The sequence below is a fragment of the Capra hircus genome, chromosome 26, assembly GCF_001704415.2.
Source record: "Capra hircus breed San Clemente chromosome 26, ASM170441v1, whole genome shotgun sequence".
NCBI classification, from domain to species: Eukaryota; Metazoa; Chordata; class Mammalia; order Artiodactyla; family Bovidae; genus Capra; species Capra hircus.
Genome location: NC_030833.1, coordinates 35,328,480 through 35,350,040, shown reverse-complemented (window position 1 = coordinate 35,350,040; position 21,561 = coordinate 35,328,480). Strand labels below are relative to the sequence as shown.

At 38.3% G+C, this 21,561-nt stretch overlaps 1 protein-coding gene across 2 annotated transcripts in view; it reads left to right on the top strand.

The window, feature by feature from the left end:
• Positions 1–13,447, top strand: part of LOC102185056 (cytochrome P450 2C9) — a 45,015-nt gene extending 31,568 nt beyond the window's left edge. For both annotated transcript variants that reach the window (XM_018041337.1, XM_005698248.3), the window contains 4 exons: positions 4,762–4,903; positions 9,128–9,315; positions 11,808–11,949; positions 12,926–13,447. In XM_018041337.1, the coding sequence (XP_017896826.1) occupies positions 4,762–4,903; positions 9,128–9,315; positions 11,808–11,949; positions 12,926–13,107 (654 nt within the window). In that variant the 3' untranslated portion in view covers positions 13,108–13,447. The remainder of the gene's footprint in view (positions 1–4,761; positions 4,904–9,127; positions 9,316–11,807; positions 11,950–12,925) is intronic.

The following is a 21,561-nucleotide window of genomic DNA, read 5'->3' as shown; positions in this document are numbered from 1 at the left end:
GATATATATTTTGTTAATGTTCCTTAAATTTTCTTAATTGGTGGTTTAGTATGTAATATTAATTTGAGGGAAATTCTCAGTCATTATTGTTTCAAATATTTCTTCTGTTCCTTTATCTCTTTTTTTTTTCTATCGCCAGTCACGAATATGTTACACATTTTGAACTTGTCTCATAGTCCTTGGATATGCTTTTTTTTTCTCTCTTTTAAAGGTCTTTGGTCTCTTTGCATTGGTGGTTTTTGTTGAAATTTCCTCAAGATTCTTTCTTCAGCTATGTCCAGTTTACCGAGAAGCCCATCAAAGGCTTTCTTTATTTCTGTTACAGTGTATTGATCTCTAGCATTTCTCTTTGATTCATTCTTAGGATTTCTATCTCTTTCCTTCCATTCCCCATCTGTTCTTGCATGGTTTTCTTCTTTATACATTAAATCCATGAGCAGAAGAATATAATCTGATGTTCTAATCTGATAATTCCACATCCCTGTCATGTCTGGTTTTGATGCTTGCTCTCTCAAATTCTGGTTTTTGCCTTTTGGTATGCCTTGTAATTTCTCGTGGAATGGTGAACATGATGTGCTTGGTGAAAGGAACTGTTACAAATAGTCATTTAGTAAGGTGATGGTGACATGGGAGGAGGGGAAACATTCTATTGTCCTATGAATCGGTCTCATACATTAAATGAAACTTTGCCTCTGGACTGTGAGCTTTACATGTGTTTTTCTCCTTCCTTAGGTGGAAGACAATAGGTTTAGTAGACTAGAGTTGAATATTTTTCTTCCCTCACATGGAATGCTAGAGCTGACTGGATTGAGTATTTCCTTTTCCTTCAGTCAGTTAGGCTCTGATAATACCCCAGTAGGTGAGGCTATTGATTTAGCTAGTTTCTGTTGAGGGCAAGGTTTGTTAAGAATAGAGTGCTCTGATATATTTTAAAAACACTCCTTTGCCCTTCCTCTGCTGGAAGCATAAAGGATTTTTTTCTCCAGTTATACTTTGAGAACTTGCTAAAACTCCTAGAGATAAATCTCAAAAAAAATTGATGGCCCCTGGAAGATGGGGTCACCCTGTCTCTCAAAGTTGTTCATGCTAACCCTTGAGTGATTTATCTATTACAATTCAGATTTTTCCTTCCCTGATACTTGTTCTCATGGTTCTTTTCACTCACTGAAGCTCCTTTTGGTAAGTCTGACTCCCTGTATTCACCTGTCATCCTCTCCAATCTAGGGGGCATTGGTGTTCCCTTTGTGCTCAACACTCTTAAGAGTCTTTGAAAAATTTATTTTTCAGTCTGCTCAGCTTTTTAATTGTTTTTAGGAATGGAGTTGAAGCTTCCAAGGTCTTTACGTGTAGAACTATCAGATTCATTTTTATACATTTATAAATTTGTGAATTTTTAATTTTTCATTCTGCTATTGATGTTTAGGGGATTCTCAGGTGGCTCAAACCATAAAGAGTCTGCCTGCAATGCAGGAGACCCAGGTTCAATCCCTGGGTCAGGAAGATTCCCCTGGAGAAAGAAATTCAACCCACTCCATTATTCTTGCCTGGAGAATCCCATGGACAGAGGAATTTGGCGGGCCATGGGGTTGCAAAGAGTCAGACATGACTTCATTTTCTTTCTTTCTTCTATTAATGTTTAGCCTCATTTTACTGTGGTCAGAGAAGATAAGTTGTATCATTTTTTAAATCTTTTTGAGTTTGTTGAGAATTGTTTATGATCTAACATGTGGAGAATGTGGTATGTACACTGGAGAAGCATGTATATTCTGCTGTTGTTGACTGAAGTTTTCCTTCTATGTCTGTAAGTATAGTTGATTCTAGTGTTCAAGTTTTTATGTTTGCTCACCAATCTTTTGTCTAGTAGTACTATCCATTATTGAAAGTTGGATATTGAAGTCTTGCATGATTACTGTAGAACTCTGCATTTATCTTATTGGGTCTTTCAATGTTTGCTTCAAATATTTTGGGGGCTCTGTTGCTTGATGAATACATGTTTATAATTATATAATTTCTTGATGAATTCACCTTTTTAGTCAGTATAAAGGATCTCATTCTTATTTTTTCTCTTTAAACTGTTTTTGATAATTTTTTTCTAATATCAATATAGCCAGTCTAGCTTTATTTGGCTACTCATAGCTTACAAAATCTCTTTCCTTCTTTCTCATTCAATATATTTGTATTTTAGCATCTCAAGTGAGTTTCTTGTACAACATACAGGGTTTTTTTGTTGAGAATAGTTGACCTGAAACATGTACAGTTATATAACAGTTAGTTATAGCTGTACCATATAATGATTCCATATTATACAAAATGATTACTACAATATGTATAATTAACATTTATTACCACACATAGTTTTAGATTTTTTGCTTATAAATCTTAGGATTTACTCTCAGCAATTCAAATAGGCAGTATGTTATTAACTACAGTCATCATGCTGTGTATTACATCACCAGGACTTATTTATTTTATAACTGGACATTTGTACCTTTGATTCCCTTCATTCACTTTGACCTCTTCTCCCTTCGCTGGTAGCTACCAATGTGTTCTCTCTGAGATCAAGTTTTTAGAATATTTCACGTATAAATTTGATCACATGGTATTTGTCTTTCTGTATCTAATTTATTTTACTTAGCATAATAAATACAAGGCCCATCCATCTTGTCACAGATGTCAGGATTTCCTTCTTTTATATATGTAGTGAAATATTTCTATACACAGTTTAAAATTTTATTCCTTCAATATCTGTCTTAAATTGTGAGTTTCAATCAAAAAGATCAGTCATACTAAGGATTTATTTCTGCCCTATAATTTTTTCCTCTAATGTATTTTTAAATTTTGCTTCTCAATTCCTTCAATATAGCCTCATTTTTGTTTGATCAACTTTTTTCTAGTGTACCTTTTTAATTTCCATTCAAATTTTTTGTGTATTTTAAAATTAACTTTTTAGTATTTATAAAAGAGAGTATTGTTGCCATTCTAAATTCATAACAATTCAGTGTGAACTGATTCCACAGTAGCTTCAAATCACATACAGTAACTCTGCTCCAATTCAACTTCACCCCCTTATTTCATTGGTGTACAAAATTATATCTCTATATTTTGTACCTAGAATCATCTATTTATAATGATTTTTTAAATAAACTTTTACATAATTTAGAAAATGAAATGAGGCTTTTCTGCTAGAATACAATAGAAGCAGTGACAGATTTCTTCTTCTTGGTATCTAAAATCACTGGATGGTGACTGCAGCCATGAAAGCTATGACCAACCTAGATAGCATATTAAAAAGCCGAGCCATTACTTTGCCATGTAGTCAAGGCTATGGTTTTTCCAGTAGTCATGTATGGACATGACAGATGGACAATAAAGAAGGCAGAGTGCTGGAGAATTGATGCTTTCTAACTGTGGTGCTGGAGAAGGCTCTTGAGAGTTTTTTGATAGCAAGGAGATCAAGCCAGTCAATCTTAAAGGAAATCAACTCTGAATATTCATTGGAAGGACTGATGATGAACCCAAAGCTCCAGTACTTCGGCCACCTCATTGGAAAAGACCCTGATGCTGGGAAATAGTGACGGCAGAAGGAAAGAAGGGTCACAGAGGATAAGATGATTGGAGGATGAATCATCTCAGAGGATAAATGGTATCACTGATTTAGTACACACTAACTTGTGCAAATTCCAGGAGATGGTGACAGAGAGGGAAGCCTGGCATACTGCAGTCCTTGGAGTCCCAAAGAGTTGGAAACGACTTGGTGACTGAACAACAACGATAGTGGTTTTTGCTTTTCTATTTGCCTACATGCTTATTTTTAACAAGGAACTTTATCAATCTGGCTTTGAATTATCATCTTCTATCTTTGGTTTTGTTAACCAGGAACACTTTAGCCTTTATTTTAGGGTGTCCTATATCTCCTATTTTATGGAGGGATAGTTTTGCCACATACAAAAGTCTTGGTGGACATAATTACCTTCAAGATTTTAAATATATCTTTCCACTGATTTTTGGCCTCTACAGTTTCTGTGGAAAAAATGAAATGTTATCATATTGATGATCCTTTGTATATGACAAGTTACTATTCTCTTGATGCTTTGAACATTCTCTCCTTTGCTTTGGCTTTTGACAGTTTTATTAAAATATGCCTTACTGTGAGTCTGTTTGGTTTTATCCTTCTTGGAGTTTGTTTAGCTCTTTGGATTTATAGATTCATGTACTTTGCAAAATTTTGGAAGTTTTCAGTCATTCTTATTTCAAATACTTATTCCTTCCCGATCTCTCTTCTGGGACTCTATAAAGTGGATGTTAGTACAATTGATTGAGTTCCATGGGTCCTTTAGGATCTATTAATTTTTCTTTATTCTTTTTTCTTTCTGATAATCACACTGCAAATTTTTATTCTTTCTTCAGGCTTGCTGTTTCTTTCTTGAGTTTCCCATTGTCTACTATTCAAACTTTTTGGTAAATTTAAAAATTTTCAGGTGCTGGGTTTTTTAGCTCCAAAATTCTGTTTGGTTTATTTTTTATAGAAACTTCCTCATTATTCTGTACTTGTTCACATACTTTTCAAATTTTCTTTAGTTCCTGATGATTTTCATCAATTTTAAAGCATATTTAAGGCATATGTCTAAAAGTTTCTATTTAGTAAGTCCGTGTCTGGACTTCTCAGGAATGATGTGTGTCAGCTTGGTTTTTTAGCTGTTAGTGGTCCATGCTTCTTCCTTTTTTGTATACTTTGTAACTTTTTAATTAAATTATTTCTAGGAAAAGCACAATCAAGAACTGGTGTATACTGTTGAAAACTTGGCAAACACTATATTGGATTTGTTTATAGCTGGGACAGAGACGACAAGCACCACACTGAGATATGGGCTTCTCCTCCTGCTGAAACACCCTGAGGTCACAGGTATGATAACATGGTGGGCAGGGTGATTTCAGAAGAGATGAGAGAAAGATGCTTGAATGTATTCCACCCTGTTTCTCTCAGGAGACTATTTAAGTCTCTGAGCAGCTTCATTGTTTTCAAATTTAATGAAGGGATAGTAATGTGACATCTTTACATAATATGAGAAGACGACTAAGAGAAGTGAAGACTCTGTGAATGGTAAGAACATCAACACAGCAGCATCTGAATTTCATGGGAGGTCATGTGTAGCAGGCATGGCCAGCATCAACTGACCTGGAGCTGCATATTGGTTTTATTATGGAAATGTAACTGTGATGTACCTTCATTTTGAAAATGCGATGTTCCAAACACCAGTGTCTGAGGACTACTCAGTTCAATCCTAGTTTGGAGAGCCAAGATCCTACATGCTGTGGAGGGTTGCTAAAAATAAAAAACAAAACAAAACAAAAAAATAAAGCCAGTGTTGGAAAAATGGAAATGCTCCTCATTGAAGCATAACTAGAAATCGTAGAACTTTAATGAAGCTGCCTGATATAATTTCCACAGTCTAAGAGGTTCTCTAAAGAGTTAGATTGATAATAAATTGGCTTAAGATATTTATGTAAAGGAATTGTACTAGTCCATTTGTTCCTTTTCAGAAAAGTGGTTATTGCTAAAAAAAAAAAAAATGCATTTTGAGGAGTCAAGAATTTTATCTTTCACAAGAACTTTTTGTTGGAAATTAATTTTTTAAAGGCTTATGGTTATGCATCATGGTTTAGAAACATACATTACCTTGATTAGTGTCAGAATAGCCCTGAAATGCTTATATCATAAAAGAATTAGCCTTTTAAGGTTGGAGAAGAGGAGGTCAAGAAGCAGCCAACAAATATTCGACAAATTTCTGAAACACAGAGAGCATATTGAGGGGTGACAATGAGGACAGTAGAGAGAATGGAGTAGTTGTTCAATCACCGACTTGTGTCCAGCTCTTTGCAACTCCATGGACTGCAGCATGTCAGGCTACCCTGTCCTTCAGTATCTCCCAGAGTTTGTTCAAATTCATATCCATTGAGTCCGTGATGCTATCTACCCATCCCATCTTCTGCTGCTCCTCTCTCCTTTTGGCCTCAATCTTTCCCAGCATCAGGGTCTTTTCCAATGAGTTGGCTCTTCACATCAGGTAGCCAGAGTATTGAAGCTTCAGCTTCAGCATCAGTCCTTCCTTTTAATATTCAGGGTTGATTTCCTTTAGGATTAACTGGTTTTATCTCCTTGTAGAGTCCCTTGGACTCTCAAGAGTCTTCTCCAGCACCACAATTCAAAACCATCAATTCTTCAGTGTTCAGCCTTCTTTATGGTCCAACTCTCACATCCATACATGACTACGGAAAGGACATACCTTTGACTATATAGAATTTTGTCGGCAATGTGATGTCATTTGGTTTGTCATAGTTTGTCATAGTTTTCTTTCCAAGATGCAAGTGTCTTTTAATTTCATGGCTGCAGTCACCATCTGCAGTGATTTTGTAGCCTAAGAAAATAAAATCTGTCACTACTTTCACTTTTCCCCCTTCTATTTGCCATGAAGTGATGGGACTGGATTCCATGATCTTAGTTTTTTGAAGGTTGAGTTTTAAGCTGACGTTATCACTCTCCCCTTTGACCCTCATCAAGAAGTTCTTCAGCTCCTCCTCACTTTCAACCATGAGAGTGGTATCATCAAATGAGGAGAAGTCATTTATGTTCTTTTAGTCCTTAAGTTTCTGAATTTAGACGTACCTAGTTTCAAAAAAGATGGAGGGAGACAAAGGCTGATAAAAGTAGCTCTCCCAGCCATGAGTCTTTGATAACTCCTTTTATCAGGTAACTTTGATTCTCCAATAGGATGAGAGAGGTTTACTATCTAGAGAAATGGAATCTAAGAGGCCCTACACTCAGGACACTTGGCAGAGACAGGGGAAAAGAGTGAGATCACAGTGTAGAGGAAAGATTAGGGAAGAATCCACATCTTGATTTCAAAGATTCTTAGTTCCTTTCTCCATTCTGCTTCTTGAAATTCAGCTGCCAGAGAAAAACTCCAGAGAGTGAGTACTCTGGAGAAAAGACCTCCAAGTTTTGCCACCTAGACAGAAAATTATTTTAACATGTCTCACAGAGAGAATGAAATAAAAACACCCTTCCCAAGACACAGGGTCATGAAATTTCAGAACACCAGGATGAAAGAGAAAATCACAAAAACTTTCTGAGAGATGTAGCAGATCACAGATATTAGAGTTCACAACAGCATCAGAATTCAAGAGTAACTACCAAACTGAGCATTAATTTTTAAAGGGTGTTTTCTGTCTTGTACGCTTGTCACAGTTTTTATCCACTCTTTTCCCTTTCTCATCCAGATGCCTGAGTCATGTCAAGGAAGTCATGGGCTCCAGGGATTTGAAAAGCTCCTGAAGGAGAGTGAAAGTGTCAGGGCTATTGCTACATAGCAAGCCTGGAAAATATCCACATCTAAATGGATTAGGTTGATAAAGAAGGTGTGAGGGGAGACATCAAGAGCAAAAGAGAGGTGATGGAGTATCTGTGGTTTCTGCATAATAAGTAAATTATTATTAGGAGTTTGAAACATCTGCTTCCATGTTAGAAAATAATCCTAAATCAAGATACAGAATTGTTTGAATTGAACTAAAATAATATGATTAGGTCCAAGAAAGTACCAAAAAGGAACATAATCATAATTGTCTTACCAGGAAGCGATGTTTATTTAGTCAGAATGCTGTTAGAGTGAATATTCTAACAGCCAAAAATTGTGATGTAAATATATTTGGGAAATGGACTAAGGGGATTTGTGTGTGTGTTTGTGTGTGTGAGTGTGTGAAATTGTATGAGTGTGGGATGGAGATGTAAATTCTCAACTCTTATGCCAGGACATCAGATTATTGTTTTACAATTTGCAAGTTAAAAATAGAAACAAAGAGTCATTATTTAGAAATAGGACGTGAATTTCAGAAGAAACTGCTAAAATGCTCAAGGTGGTGGCATTTGGCAATAGGAGGATAAAGTGATTACCATTGTAAACTATTCATGCAAAATACACAAATACAATAAAACACATATAAGTTAAATTTTAACCTGTATCATTTTGATATAAAATTAATATTTTATTCTTGTTTGTTTTTTGAAGGACAATATTTTTAAATTAATTTTTTTTTAAATGGAGGCTTATTACTTTACAATATTGTGGTGGCTTTTGCCATACAATGACATGAATCAGCCACAGTCTTACATATGTCCCACATCACAAACCACCCCCCCCCCACCTCCCTCCCCAATCCATCCCTCTGGGTTGTCCCACTGCACCGGCTTTGAGTGCCCTGTTTCGTGCTTCAAACTTGGACTGGTGATCTATTTCACATATAATAATATACATGTTTCAATGCTATTCTCTCAAATCTTCCCACCCTCACCTTCCCCCAGAGTCTAAAAGTTCTTTACATCTGTGTCTCTTTTGCTGTCTCGCATACAGGGTTATCATTACCATCTTTCTAAATTCCATATATATGCGTTAGTATACTGTATTGGTGTTTTTCTTTCTGACTTACTTCACTCTGAATAATAGGCTCCAGTTTCATCCACCTCATTAGAACTGATTCAAATGTGTTCTTTTTAATGGCTGAGTAATACTCCATTGTGTATATGCACAACAACTTTCTTATCCATTTGTCTGCCAATGTAATTTTTTGACTTTATATTCTGTTTATATTTGAAACATTCCATCATTTGTCTTTGTTTTATCATGTATGCTAATATAGAGATATGTATAGATGTATCTTAAGCCAGGCTTGTAAGAGACTTATATGTGTCTATACCCTCTCTATGTTTAGGTTCGTTTCTGGTCTTGTAGTTTACGTGTATAATGAAGTTGAAAGTGAAAGAAAGTGTTAGTCATTCAGTTGTGTCCCTTTGCGACCCCATGGGCTGTAGCCCACCATGCTCCTCTGTCCATAGGATTTTCCAGGAAGGAATGCTAGAGTGAGTAGCCCATTTCCTGCTCCATGGCATCTTCCCAAACCAGGGATAGAACCCAGGTCTCCTACATTGCAGGCAGATTCTTTAACATCTGAATCACTAGGGAAGTCCATAATGCTGTTGGGACACCTTCATAATGCCTCATGTATCCCTGAATTGGTATGGAATATGGGTGTGCGTTTTCCTCTTTCTCCATCCTTCTTACTTATCTCTTGTCAGCTAAGGTCCAGGGAGAGATTGACCGAGTCATTGGCAGACACCGGAGCCCCTGCATGCAGGACAGGAGCCACATGCCCTACACGGATGCTGTGATCCATGAGATCCAGCGATACATTGATCTGATCCCCACCAGTCTTCCTCATGCAGTGACCCATGACATTAAATTCAGAAACTACCTCATCCCCAAGGTAAGACTGGTTTCTCTTATACTGACCTCATTGGTTTCATAGTTCCTATTTACAGAGTATGGGTGCAACCCTCGATGAACACAAGGTGAGAGAAAAAATAGTCTTGTGTGTGGTGGCTTGATGGGTTGTGTGTTGTTTCCAGTTTAACCTGTAAAACTTTGTGACAGATTTTGACAGGTAGCAGTGCAAGACTTCCGCATTTTTTGTTTCTTTTATATTGTTTGTCTAACCATAGCTGTCCACATTTCCAACTGAATGTTAGTATCAATTTGTCCATTTACCAAAATACTCTGCAGGGATTTTCTTTTAGAATGGTGACATTTTAGATCAATTTAGAAAGCCTGAATATCATGATATGAACATGATATAGTCTCCTTGCTTTAAAGGACTTTCTGTAGTGTTTTTCAATAATTTATTCCAGGCATTGGCTTGAATATTTTGGGGATAGTTTTCCCAAGGTGGTTATTGTAGTTATAAATTTTTAAAATTCTTTTTCCATTTTTATATCTAATATCAAAATATAACTTATTTTATCATTTTTATGACCTTATATATAGAAAACTTGCTAAATTTAAAATCATTTCTGAAAATTTCTCTCTAGTTAATTGCAGTTTCTATATACATTATCCTGCTATCTGGGTTAATATCTTTGTATCATCCTTTATTTATTTCTGATCTGAAGGACAGTTGAGATTAACATATCACTATTGGGAATGATGTTTTATGGACCTTTTGTTAGTTTTTTTTTTTTTAATCAAATTAGCAAAGTTTGCCTGGTGGCCTAGTGGTAAAATAATCCTCTTACCAGTACAGGAGATGCAGGAAAACCAGTTGAATCTCTGGGTCAGAAAGCTCCCCTGGAGAAGGAAATGGCAGCCCACTCCAGTATTCTTGCCTGGAAAACCCTGCCACAGGAGCCTGGTGGGCTACCGTCCATGGGGACAAAAAGTGTTGGACGTGACTGAGCTGGAGCACGGACAGCATATATTTGGTAGACCATACCAGGTTGTTTTAGTTAATGCAGAATTCAGGTTAAATCATTGATAAGCCAGAATGATTTTACTATATTGCAGTATGTGAAAATTTCTTCCATTAATAACGCTTATGTATCCATATCCAACCATCCATCAAAGCCTCCTTACTTCAGTATGCATGCCTCAATAACAGTGATTATTGTATATAGAGGAATAATAGCATGTGTACACAGGTGTTATCACTGAAACAATGATATTATCTACTACACTGGCTATACTTAAAATATCCCAATTTTCTTAGAATAACTTTTCTATTTTTTTTCCTTCATAAATGAGGTTAGGGTCCATACTATCACTTATTCCATTATTATTTGTTATGCAGTGCTGCTCACATGATAAAGTGGTATTTGCCAGATTGCTCCAGAGCAGAGGTCCTTTTTTTTACATTTAATACACCAAAATCTATTGCATGGTACATTAGGGCTTTGAGAGTATAGTGTTTCTTAATCATTTACCCAACAGTTTTAGCTTTGCTAGCAAAACTTGTTTAAACTGATGATACTAACCTGATTGATATGAAATGATTTTTCTAGTTTTATCATTCTTCCTGTGTTTCAAATCTAGGATTAATCTGTGATGACATCTACTGTATTTTTGTTAAATAATTTTTATTTATTTATTTTTGGCTGTACTGGGTCTTTGTTGCTACACATGGGCTTTACTCGAGTTGTGGTGAGTGGGGGTTCATCTTCATTGCAGTGCAAGGGCTTCCCATTTTGCATGACTTCTATTGTGGAGCATGTGCTCTAGGGCCCAAGGGCTTCACCAGTTGTGGCGATTTGGCTCAATAGTTGTGGTTCCCAGGTTCTAGAGCACAGGTTCAGTAGTTTGGTGCCTTGGCTTATCTGCTCCACAGCATGTGGGATCTTCTTGGACAGGGTTGAACCTGTGTCTCCTGCATTGGCAAGTGGATTCTTTACCAGTGATCTACCAGAGAAGCCCTACCATAAATTTTTAAATAAGTACAGATTGTCTACATGGCAATGGTAAACACTAATATTTGTTACCATACTTATTATCACAGAAAATCATATATCCATTTATAAAAACACTGTGAACAGGTAACTCCAGATCTCTCTAGCTCAATAGGGACTTCCATTTTAAACCATAATCCAAATATGAGATGAGTGAGAATTGAAATGATAAAGTATCTGGTGGGAACAGACACTAGTATCCAAATATGGTGATTAGCAGATTGGATTCATAAGGTCTGACACCCTAGGACCCAGATACCGAGGTTTTCAGATGCTGTTGAAGTTCACTTTAGCAGCATCACTGCCACTAGTCTTAAAGTTATCCTTGTTTTTACATGTTCTGTCTGCATCAAAATACCACTGCCTTTCTTTGGAGTTAGGATTCCTTATTATTAATCCTTAGAATGGACTAAACGATTTGCAGCATTTCTTCTAGTTTCCTGACTTCTCCATAGTTTAGTTTATCTCCATCTGTTCTTTCCAGGGCACAAATATATTAACATCACTGACTTCTGTGCTACATGATGGCAAAGAATTCCCCAACCCTGAGGTATTTGATCCTGGCCACTTCCTGGATGAGTGTGGCAACTTTAGAAAGAGTGACTATTTCATGGCTTTCTCTGCAGGTAATAATTTTTTTCCCCTCAATCCTTTAGAAGACAAGATACCTTCTAAGGATCAGTTTGGAGTTACATAGTAATCCTATGGGGCTGGTAGAAATGCTTTCTCCATGATGAGGGACAGCAATCCCAATGCCCACGCATTTTCCCTCCCCATGAGACATCGTCATTATTGGGCTAGATTACTGGAGCTTTGGAGAGGTGACCCAGTTATTTCAAATTTAGAAATAAAACTTGAGCTGGAAACTGAAAATGTAAGAGAACCATATCTTAGCCAAAAAGAACCGTGTGTTATAAAACCTCAAGGTGTGTTGGAGGCTGATGAAGAGTAGGTATACTTAGTGCAGAGAAGAGACACTGTGAAGAATGGAAAGAAACATGTGGGACTACTAAATTAGGATCAGAAAATGTAACCAGTATATGTGACTTTCTAGAAAAAGATGGATAGAAACTTGAAAATATGAAATTGTGGTTATAATATGTGAATAATTTAATAAAGTGTTTGGAATAGTCAGTAAATATTTGTTGAAAGAGTGATATTTTATTTGCTATGGTAAGATGTCAGGTGGATAGCATATGTGTCCACCTTTTGTCCATCAGTCTCCCTAGTCATCCTGCTTTCCATCCATCCATTCAAACATTCATCAAATGGCTAGTAAATAATCTCCCCACTCCAGTACTCTTGCCTGGAAAATCCCATGGACGAAGGAGCCTGGTAGGCTGCAGTCCATGTGCTCGCTAAGAGTCGGACATGACTGAGCGACTTCACTTTGACTTTTCACTTTCATGCATTGGAGAAGGAAATGGCAACCCACTCCAATATTCTTGCCTAGAGAATCCCAGGGATGGGGGGGCTCCTGGTGGGCTGCCGTCTATGGGGTCGCACAGAGTCGGACACGACTGAAGCGACTTAGCAGCAGCAGCAGCAACAGCCAGAAAGACAGAGTTCAAGGTTTATGTACTCTGTGTTTGTTATTTTCAGGAAAACGTATTTGTTTGGGAAAGGGCCTGGCCCGCGTGGAGCTGTTTTTATTCCTGACCACAATTTTACAAAAATTTACCTTGAAATCTGTGGTTGATCCAAAGGACCTCGACGTCACCCCAGTTGTCAATGGGTTAGCTTCTGTGCCACCTTTTTACCGGCTCTGTTTCATTCCTATGTGAGGAATGTTAGATCATCTGACTTCTTCAGTGATGTTGTCTTCAACTCCCTCTCATCTGCGGCATCGTTCACCTGCTTCCCCTCATCTTTCTGGAGACTGCCTGCTCTGACCTCTCTTCATTCATTGTGCAATTTCACTGCAGAAATGTATCTGCTGTTCTTCATACTCTGTAACATCTGTATTGGGTTCCAGATAATGCACATAATTATCTGATGTTGAGTAGTTCTACATGCATAGAACTATATACTATAGCCAAATAAAACAAGATTACTCTCTGTACAATGCAGAGCTATTTCTGCTATGCCTGTTTCTAATAAAACACATATCTTGGTAAGCCATAATGAAGCTTTCCTTCTTTTGTGCATATTGCAGATAAGGGAGGAAAGAAAAAAGAGGCAAAGATGTCACATGGTCTTCATATGCACAGAGAAAGACAGAGGGAAAGAGAGTAGAAAAGCTCCCTTGGCTGCATGTTACCCTGAGTTACTTGAGGTTTGGACTTGAAAGTGACAGAAATTGTTTTCAGGAGCATCTTCATCCTGTAGGGATTATGGAGATTACTGAGTGTTGTTTAGTTGCCCAGTAATGTCCGACTCTTTGCAACTCCATGGACTGTGGCCCAGGTGCCTCTGTCCATGGGATATCTCAGCCAGGAATACTGAAGTGAGTTGCCATTTCCTTCTCCAGGGGTTCTTCCCCACCCAGGGATTGAACCCTGATATCCTACTTTGGCAGGCAGATTCTTTACTGCCATGCCACAAGGGAAGCTCAAAGTCAAAGTAAGCCAGGAAAACTACAATTGAAAATCAGAATAGAAATCAATGAGATTGTATAAAGGAAATCACTAGATAGAATCAAAGAAACCAATGCTAGTTCTTTGAAAATTGGAATATAATTGATATATCTGTAGCTAGATTACCCTCAAAAACATGATGGATATGAGTTTGAGTAGGTTCAGGCAGTTGGTGATGGACAGGGAAGACTGGTGCGCTGCAGTCCGTGGGGTTGCAAAGAGTCGGACCTGAATGAGTGACTGAACTGAAATGAACTGAACTGAATCCTCAAAAAAGCTATAAGACAGAAATTACAGAAGTTATCATTGAAATGGGAAGTCATCTCTTTAATGCCATGGACATAAAAAAGATAAGGAAAGAGTATTCTGAATGGCTCTATGTCCACCAATTTGATGACTTAATTGAAACGGGTCAATTTCTTAAGTACACAGTCTGACAAAATGTACACAAGGAATAACATCTGTAATGTGACATTATAGAAAGTGCTAAACTACACTTTCCCCTGTGGCCATATTGATTCAAAGCAACATGAACAAATTCTTTTTGTAAAAAAAACCAATCTGGAAACCAGCAGAAAGATTTATGTTCTCTTAGTGAGTGTGAATTCAGCTACATCAAAACCAGAAGTAAAGACAAGGACAGAGTCTCATAAGTTCAACAGCAAATTAGAAGGACTATACATCATAGCTATTCAGGATTTATCCCTGTCATGAAGGACTGCTTCAACATACAAAATTCAGTGTGATATACAACATTGCCACAACAAAGAATAAAAATCACATGATTTTTCTCAACAGATGTAGTAAAAGCATTTGACAGCATTCAACAAGCTTTCATTACAAAAAAACTCAACAGACTAGGAATAATAAGTCCATATGAAGACCAGTACTTAGAATCATAGATTTCAAAAAGCTGAAAACTCTTTCTCTAAGCTCTGGAGCAAGGAAGGATGTCCACTCTCACCACTGATACCTGACATCATATTAGAAATCATGGTTAGAGAAATTAGAAAAAGAAGTAAAAGGCATTCAAATCAGAAGGAAGAGCTAATATTATATCTGTTCACAGATGACATGCTCTTATGTGAAGAAAACTATAAAGATTCCATGATAAAATCCTGTTAAGAACTAATAAATGAAACACTTTATAACACCATACACAAAAATAAACTCAAAATGGATTAAAGATCTAAACGTAAGACCAGAAAGTATAAAACTCCTAGAGGAGAACATAGGCAAAACACTCTCCAACATACATCACAGCAGGATCCTCTATGACCCACCTCCCAGAATACTGGAAATAAAAGCAAAAAATAAACAAATGGGACCTAATTAAAATTGAAAGCTTCTGCACAACAAAGGAAACTCTAAGCAAGGTGAAAAGACAGCCTTCAGAATGGGAGAAAATAATAGCCAATGAAGCAACTGACAAACAACTAATCTCGAAAATATACAAGTAATTCCTGCAGCTCAATTCCAGAAAAATAAATGACCCAATCAAAAAATGGGCCAAAGAACTAAATAGGCATTTCTCCAAAGAAGACATACAGATGGCTAACAAACACATGAAAAGATGCTCAACATCACTCATTATCAGAGAAATGCAAATCAAGACCACAATGAGGTACCATTTCACACCACTCAGAATGGCTGCTGTCCAAGTCTACAAGCAATAAATGCTGGAGAGGGTGTGGAGAAAAGGGAACCCTCTTACACTGTTGGTGGGAATGCAAACTAGTACAGCCACTATGGAGAACAGTGTGGAGATTCCTTCAAAAACTGGAAATAGAACTGCCTTATGACCCGACCCAGCTATCCCACTGCTGGGCATACACACCGAGGAAACCAGAATTGAAAGAGACACGTGTACCCCAATGTTCATCATAGCACTGTTTATAATAGCCAGGACATGGAAGCAAGCTAGATGTCCATCAGCAGATGAATGGATAAGAAAGCTGTGGTACATATACACAATGGACTATTACTCAGCCATTAAAAAGAATACATTTGAATCAGTTCAAATGAGGTGGATGAAACTGGAGCGATTATACAGAGTGAAGTAAGCCAGAATGAAAAACACCAATAAAGTATGCTAATGCATATATATTGTATTTAGAAAAATGGTAATGATAACCCTGTATGCAAGACAGCAAAAGAGACATAGATGTATAGAACAGTCTTCTGGACTCTGTGGGAGAGGGGGAGGGTGGGATAATTTGGAAGAATGGCATTGAAACATGTATATTATCATATGTGAAATGAGTCGCCAGTCCAGGCTCAATGCATCATACTGGATGCTTGGGGCTGGTGCACTGAGACCACCCAGAGGGATGGTACGGGGAGGGAAGAGGGAGGGAAGTTTAGGATGGGGAACACGTGTGTACCTGTGGTGGATACATGTTGATGTATGGCAAAACCAATACAATATTGTAAAGTAGTTTCCCCAGTGGGGAAAAACAGGCTCTTCTACGAATAATGCTGGAAAAATAGGTACTCGTGCAAAAGAATAAAATTGGACCCTTATTTTACACCAGAGAGAAAAGTCAACTAAAAATAAATTAAAGACTAAATATAAGACCTGAAACTATAAAACTTTAGAAGATAACATAGGGTATGATCTCCATGACACTGATTCTGACAATGATTTCATGCTTATGACACAGGCAGCAAAAGCAATCTTAAACAAGTGGGACAATAAAAACAAAAATCTACACAGAAAGCAAAACAGTCAAAAGGTTAAAAGACAACATACAGAACAGGAGAAAAATATCTGCAAGTCATATCTGATAAGAGGTTAATCCCCAAAACATATAGAAACTCTTAAAACTCAATAGTAAAAGTTAGAAAACTTGTTACCCCAATTTAAATATGGGCAAAAGGCTAGAAGGGCCGTACCTCTAAAGAAAAACAAGAATGGCAAGCAGGTGTATGAAAAAGTGCTCAACATCCATAAACTTCAGAGAATGCAAATCAAAACCACAATGAGATAGCTCCTTACATCTGTTAGGCTAAATATTATAAGAAAGAAAAAAAGTGTTGGCAAGGATTTGAAGAAAATGAAATCCTTGTATGCCGTTGGTGAAAAGACAAAATGGTGCAGCTTCTATGGAAAACAGAAGAGAGGTAAAACAAAAAAATTAAGAATGAAATTACCACATGACCTAGCAATCCCATTTTGGACTATTTAGTAAAAGGAGTAAAATCATGATGCTAAGGAGATATTACACACCCATGTTCAAGCTGGCATTATTCACTCTAGACAGATGTGGAAAATCCTCAATGTCCATCAGCGAATGGATGGAAGAAAAGTGGTATTTAACAAATGAATGTGTATGCAAAGCTGAAACAGACTCACAGACATATTAAACAAACTAATGGTTTTCAAAGGGGACAGGGAAGTGGGCATGGATAATTTGTTGGTTGGGGTTAAGAGATATAAACTAGTACAAATAAAATATGTAAGCAACAAGAATATATTGTGTGGGCTTTCCGGTGGCTCAGTGGTAAAAAGCTGACTGCAATGCAGGAGAAATGGGTTGGATCCTCAGGTGGGGACTATCCACTGGAGAAGGAAATGGCAACCCACTCCGGTATTCTTGCCTGAAAAATAACATGAACAGAAGAGCCTGGTGACCTACAGTCTCAAGGCTGTAACCTTGGATGTGACTTAGCAACTAAACAGCAACCATAATAGAATGTATGACATAAGGGGTTAAACTTTAGTAAACCGTGGACTTTGGTTGATATTGATGTGTCAGAGTTGGTTCATTGAAACAAATGCACCACACTGGTGAGGGTTATTGATAGGAGGGGCTTTGTGGGTATAGGATGAGATATGTGGGAATTGAATACATGTTGCCCAGTTTTGTGTGAACCTAGAACTTCTTCAAAAATAACATTATTTTAAAAAAATATATACAAAAATAGTTTTAGAATAGCTCCATTCTACAACTCTTGCCAAGACAAGGTGCATTCCTCTTTGGTTGTGGAGGCTTTAATGCTGATGCACTCCTGGTCATTTGGACATCAATAGGAATTCCATTAGATGTGTGATATTGCTAAACTGAGAGTCAAAAATGCTGAATTCTCAGATAAGGTCTTGTACTGATGAATTGGTGATAGTTAAACTCACTAAGTGGAGAAGGCAATGGCACCCCACTCCAGTACTCTTGCCTGGAAAATCCCATGGATGGAGGAGCCTGGTAGGCTGCAGTCCATGCAGTCGCTAAGAGTCAGACACGACTGAGCGACTTCACTTTCACTGTTCACTTTCATGCATTGGAGAAGGAAGTGGCAACCCACTCCAGTGTTCTTGCCTGGAGAATCCCAGAGCCGGGGGAGCCTGATGTTTATGGGGTCGCACAGAGCCAGACACGACTGAAGCTACTTAGCAGCAGCAGCAAACTCACTAAGACATACATTGTTCACTTGAAAAATTAAAGATCAGATAAGCTGATCTCAGATTTCCAATTATTTGTCATTCTTTCATTCCATATAAGGAAGAGCCTTTCAGAAACCTTAGCAGGAAGACGGAGGTACAGAGCAAGGCACTCCTTACTCAAGGAATGAAATAGTTGCTAAAGGAGCATGACTGAGCTTATTTTATTCAGAATAAACTGCTGTGGTTCTATTAGTGTGAGAGGCAAACGAGTTGTTCATTGTTGTTCAGTTGCTAAGTCTCATATAACTAGTTGCAACCCTATGGACTATAGCATGCCAGGCTTTGCTATCCTTCACTAACTCCTGGAGTTTGAACAAACCCCTGTCCATTGAGTCAATGACATCCAAGCACCTCATCCTGTCACCCACTTCTCCTGACCTCAAGCTTTCCCAGTATCAGGGGTTTATTCCAATGAGTTGGTTCTTTCCATCTGGTGGCCAAAGTGTTGGAGGATCAGTACTTCCCATGAATATTCAGGGTTGATTTCTTTGGAATTGACTGGTCTGATCTCCTTGCAGTCCAAGGGACTCTTCTCCAGCATCACAGTTTGAAAGAATCAATTCTTCAGCGCTCACACTTCTTTATGGTCCAACTCTCAAATCCATACATGACTACAGGAAAAGCCATAGCTTTGACTAGACAGACCTTTTTAGAGAAGTGATGTCTCTGCTTTTTTAATATGTTGTCTAGGTTTGTCATAGCTTTCCTTCCAAGAAGCAAGCATCTTTTAATTTTATGACTTGAGTCGCCATCCACATTGACTTTGGAGCCCAAGAAAATATTATCTGCCACTGTTTCCACTTCCCCCCATCTATATGCCATGAAATGATTGGATTGGATGCTATGATCTTAGTTTTTTGAATGTTGAATTTTAAGCCAGTCTCTTCACTCTCCTCTTTCACCATCATCTAGAGACTCTTTAGTTTTTCTTTACTTTCTGTCATTAGAGAAGTATCATCTGTGTATCTAAGGCTATTGATATTTATACAGCAATCTTGATTCCAGCTTGTGATTTCATCCAGTTTGGTATTTCATATGATGTCCTCAGCAGAGACGTTAAATAAGCAGGGTGACAATGTACAGCCTTGACACATTCCTTTCCCAATTTTCAAAATATAGCAGCAATGTACTTTGTGAGTATATTTTATGGAAAGTGAGATACAATGCTATTAGTAAGGGGAGAGAGACCTTAGATATACTTCGTTACAAGGTACTTGTGCTTCATATGAAATAGTACTGGATTATTTTAAAATGGACCTGAATTACTTGTATATTGAGAACTCTGGGGAAATCATCAACAAGAAGTAATAAAACAAGTGTAAGTAATAAGAAAATTGAGAAGGTGAGAGGTGTCAGCTGCATGGTAACTTAAAATGGTCCTCCTTTCTCTTCCCTCTTTAACAACAACCAATTAGAGATCTTTGCCAGCAAAGGTCCATTTGTGCATGTATGTGTGCTAAGTCGCTTCAGTCGTGTCAAACTCTGTGAGACCCTGTGGACTCTAGCTCGCCAGGCTCCTGTGTCCATGGGATTCTCCAGGCAAGAATACTGGAGTAGATTGCCATGCCCTCCTCCAGGGGATCTTCCTGACCCAGAGATCGAACCTGCATCTTTTATGTCTCCTGCACTGGCAGGTGGGTTCTTTACCACTAGCACCACCTGAGAAGCCCCAAGGTCCCTATAATCAAAAATATGGTTTTTCCAGTAGTCATGTATGGATGTGAGATTGGGCCATAAAGAAGGCTGAGCACTGAAAAATTGATGCTTTCAAACTGTAGTGCTAGAGAAGACTCTTGAGAATCCCTTGGACAGCAAAGAGGTCATACCAGTCAATTCTAAAGGAAATCAACCCTGAATATTCAGGGGAAGGACTGATGCTGAAGCTGAAGATCCAATACTTTGGCCACCTAATGTGAAGAGCTGACTCATTGGAAAAGACCCTGATACTATGAAAGACTGAGTGCAAAATGAGAAGGTGGCAGCAGAAGAAGAGATGGTTAGATAGTATCACCGACTCAATGCTCATGAATTTTAGCAACTCCAGGAGATAGTGGACTGGCATGATGCAGTCCGTGGGTTCAAAAGAGTCAGACAACACTGAACAGCAGAACAATAACAATTAGAGATTTATCCATGAGTAAAATGCTTCAGTGGGAGCAGTGGGGCCACCTGTGCACCTGAAAATGGACAGACAGATCTCAGTAAGGGCTGAAGATGCAAAGGGGTTGGTGAAATTGCCCCATTACCCCTTCCTGCCATCAGGGTAGAAACATGGAGAGTGGTGACCTTGGCAGATATCCACACATGAGAGGGAATTTCTAGAAGTCTAGCATGTCTGATGGACAAATCCAGTGTAGCATCAGAGCAAGAAGGATATGAATTTAGATGCAGTGGAGAGAGAACACCACAGACCCCTCCCCTCACCCCACTACCAGGGACTGAGCTGTGTGCTGGCAGCATCCCCTCCTGTGGAGGAGATGGAAAGCAGTGAGTGAGTGCCTGGTCACCTTAGTTGAGTGGGTTGCAGCTGGGGAAACTCATTTCTTTCTAGCAGCAGCCAGAGTGCTACAGCAGGACCCCCATGACTGGGCCAGAGAGGAGAAAGTGAATGCAGTAGATAAGAATTTCAGAGGACGTTAGGGGTGATGTAGTCCTGCTGACTCTCTTTATGACTCCAGCAGGGAGTCTGTTCACAAGCCTCTGCTATTTTCTGGAAGGCAGAAAAGAAGTTTCTAGCAGCAAGTTTGGTTAGTTTTAAGAAGAGAAAACTCAAAAGATTAAGAATTCTGCTATAAGAGAGAGCAAGGAAGAGTGTGTGTTTTTCAGTAGAAAACCTAAGAAACAGCATCACCAATAGCAGCACCAATGATCTATACCACCATCTGAAGACAACCAGTTAAGATTATGTGATATTGAGTGGTTTGCCTTGGAAATGAATGAAGATCATCCTGTTGTTTTTGAGATTGCACCCAAGTACGGCGTTTTGAACTGTTTCGTTGACTATGAGGGCTACTCTATTCCTTCTAAGGGATTCTTACCTACAGTACTAGATATAATGGTTCAGTTCAGTTCAGTCGCTCAGTCGTGTCCGACTCTTTGCAACCCTATGAATTGCAGCCCGCCAGGCCTCCCTGTCCATCACCAACTCCCGGAGTTCACTCAGACGCACATCCATCGAGTCAGTGATGCCATCCAGCGATCTCATCCTCTGTCGTCTCCTT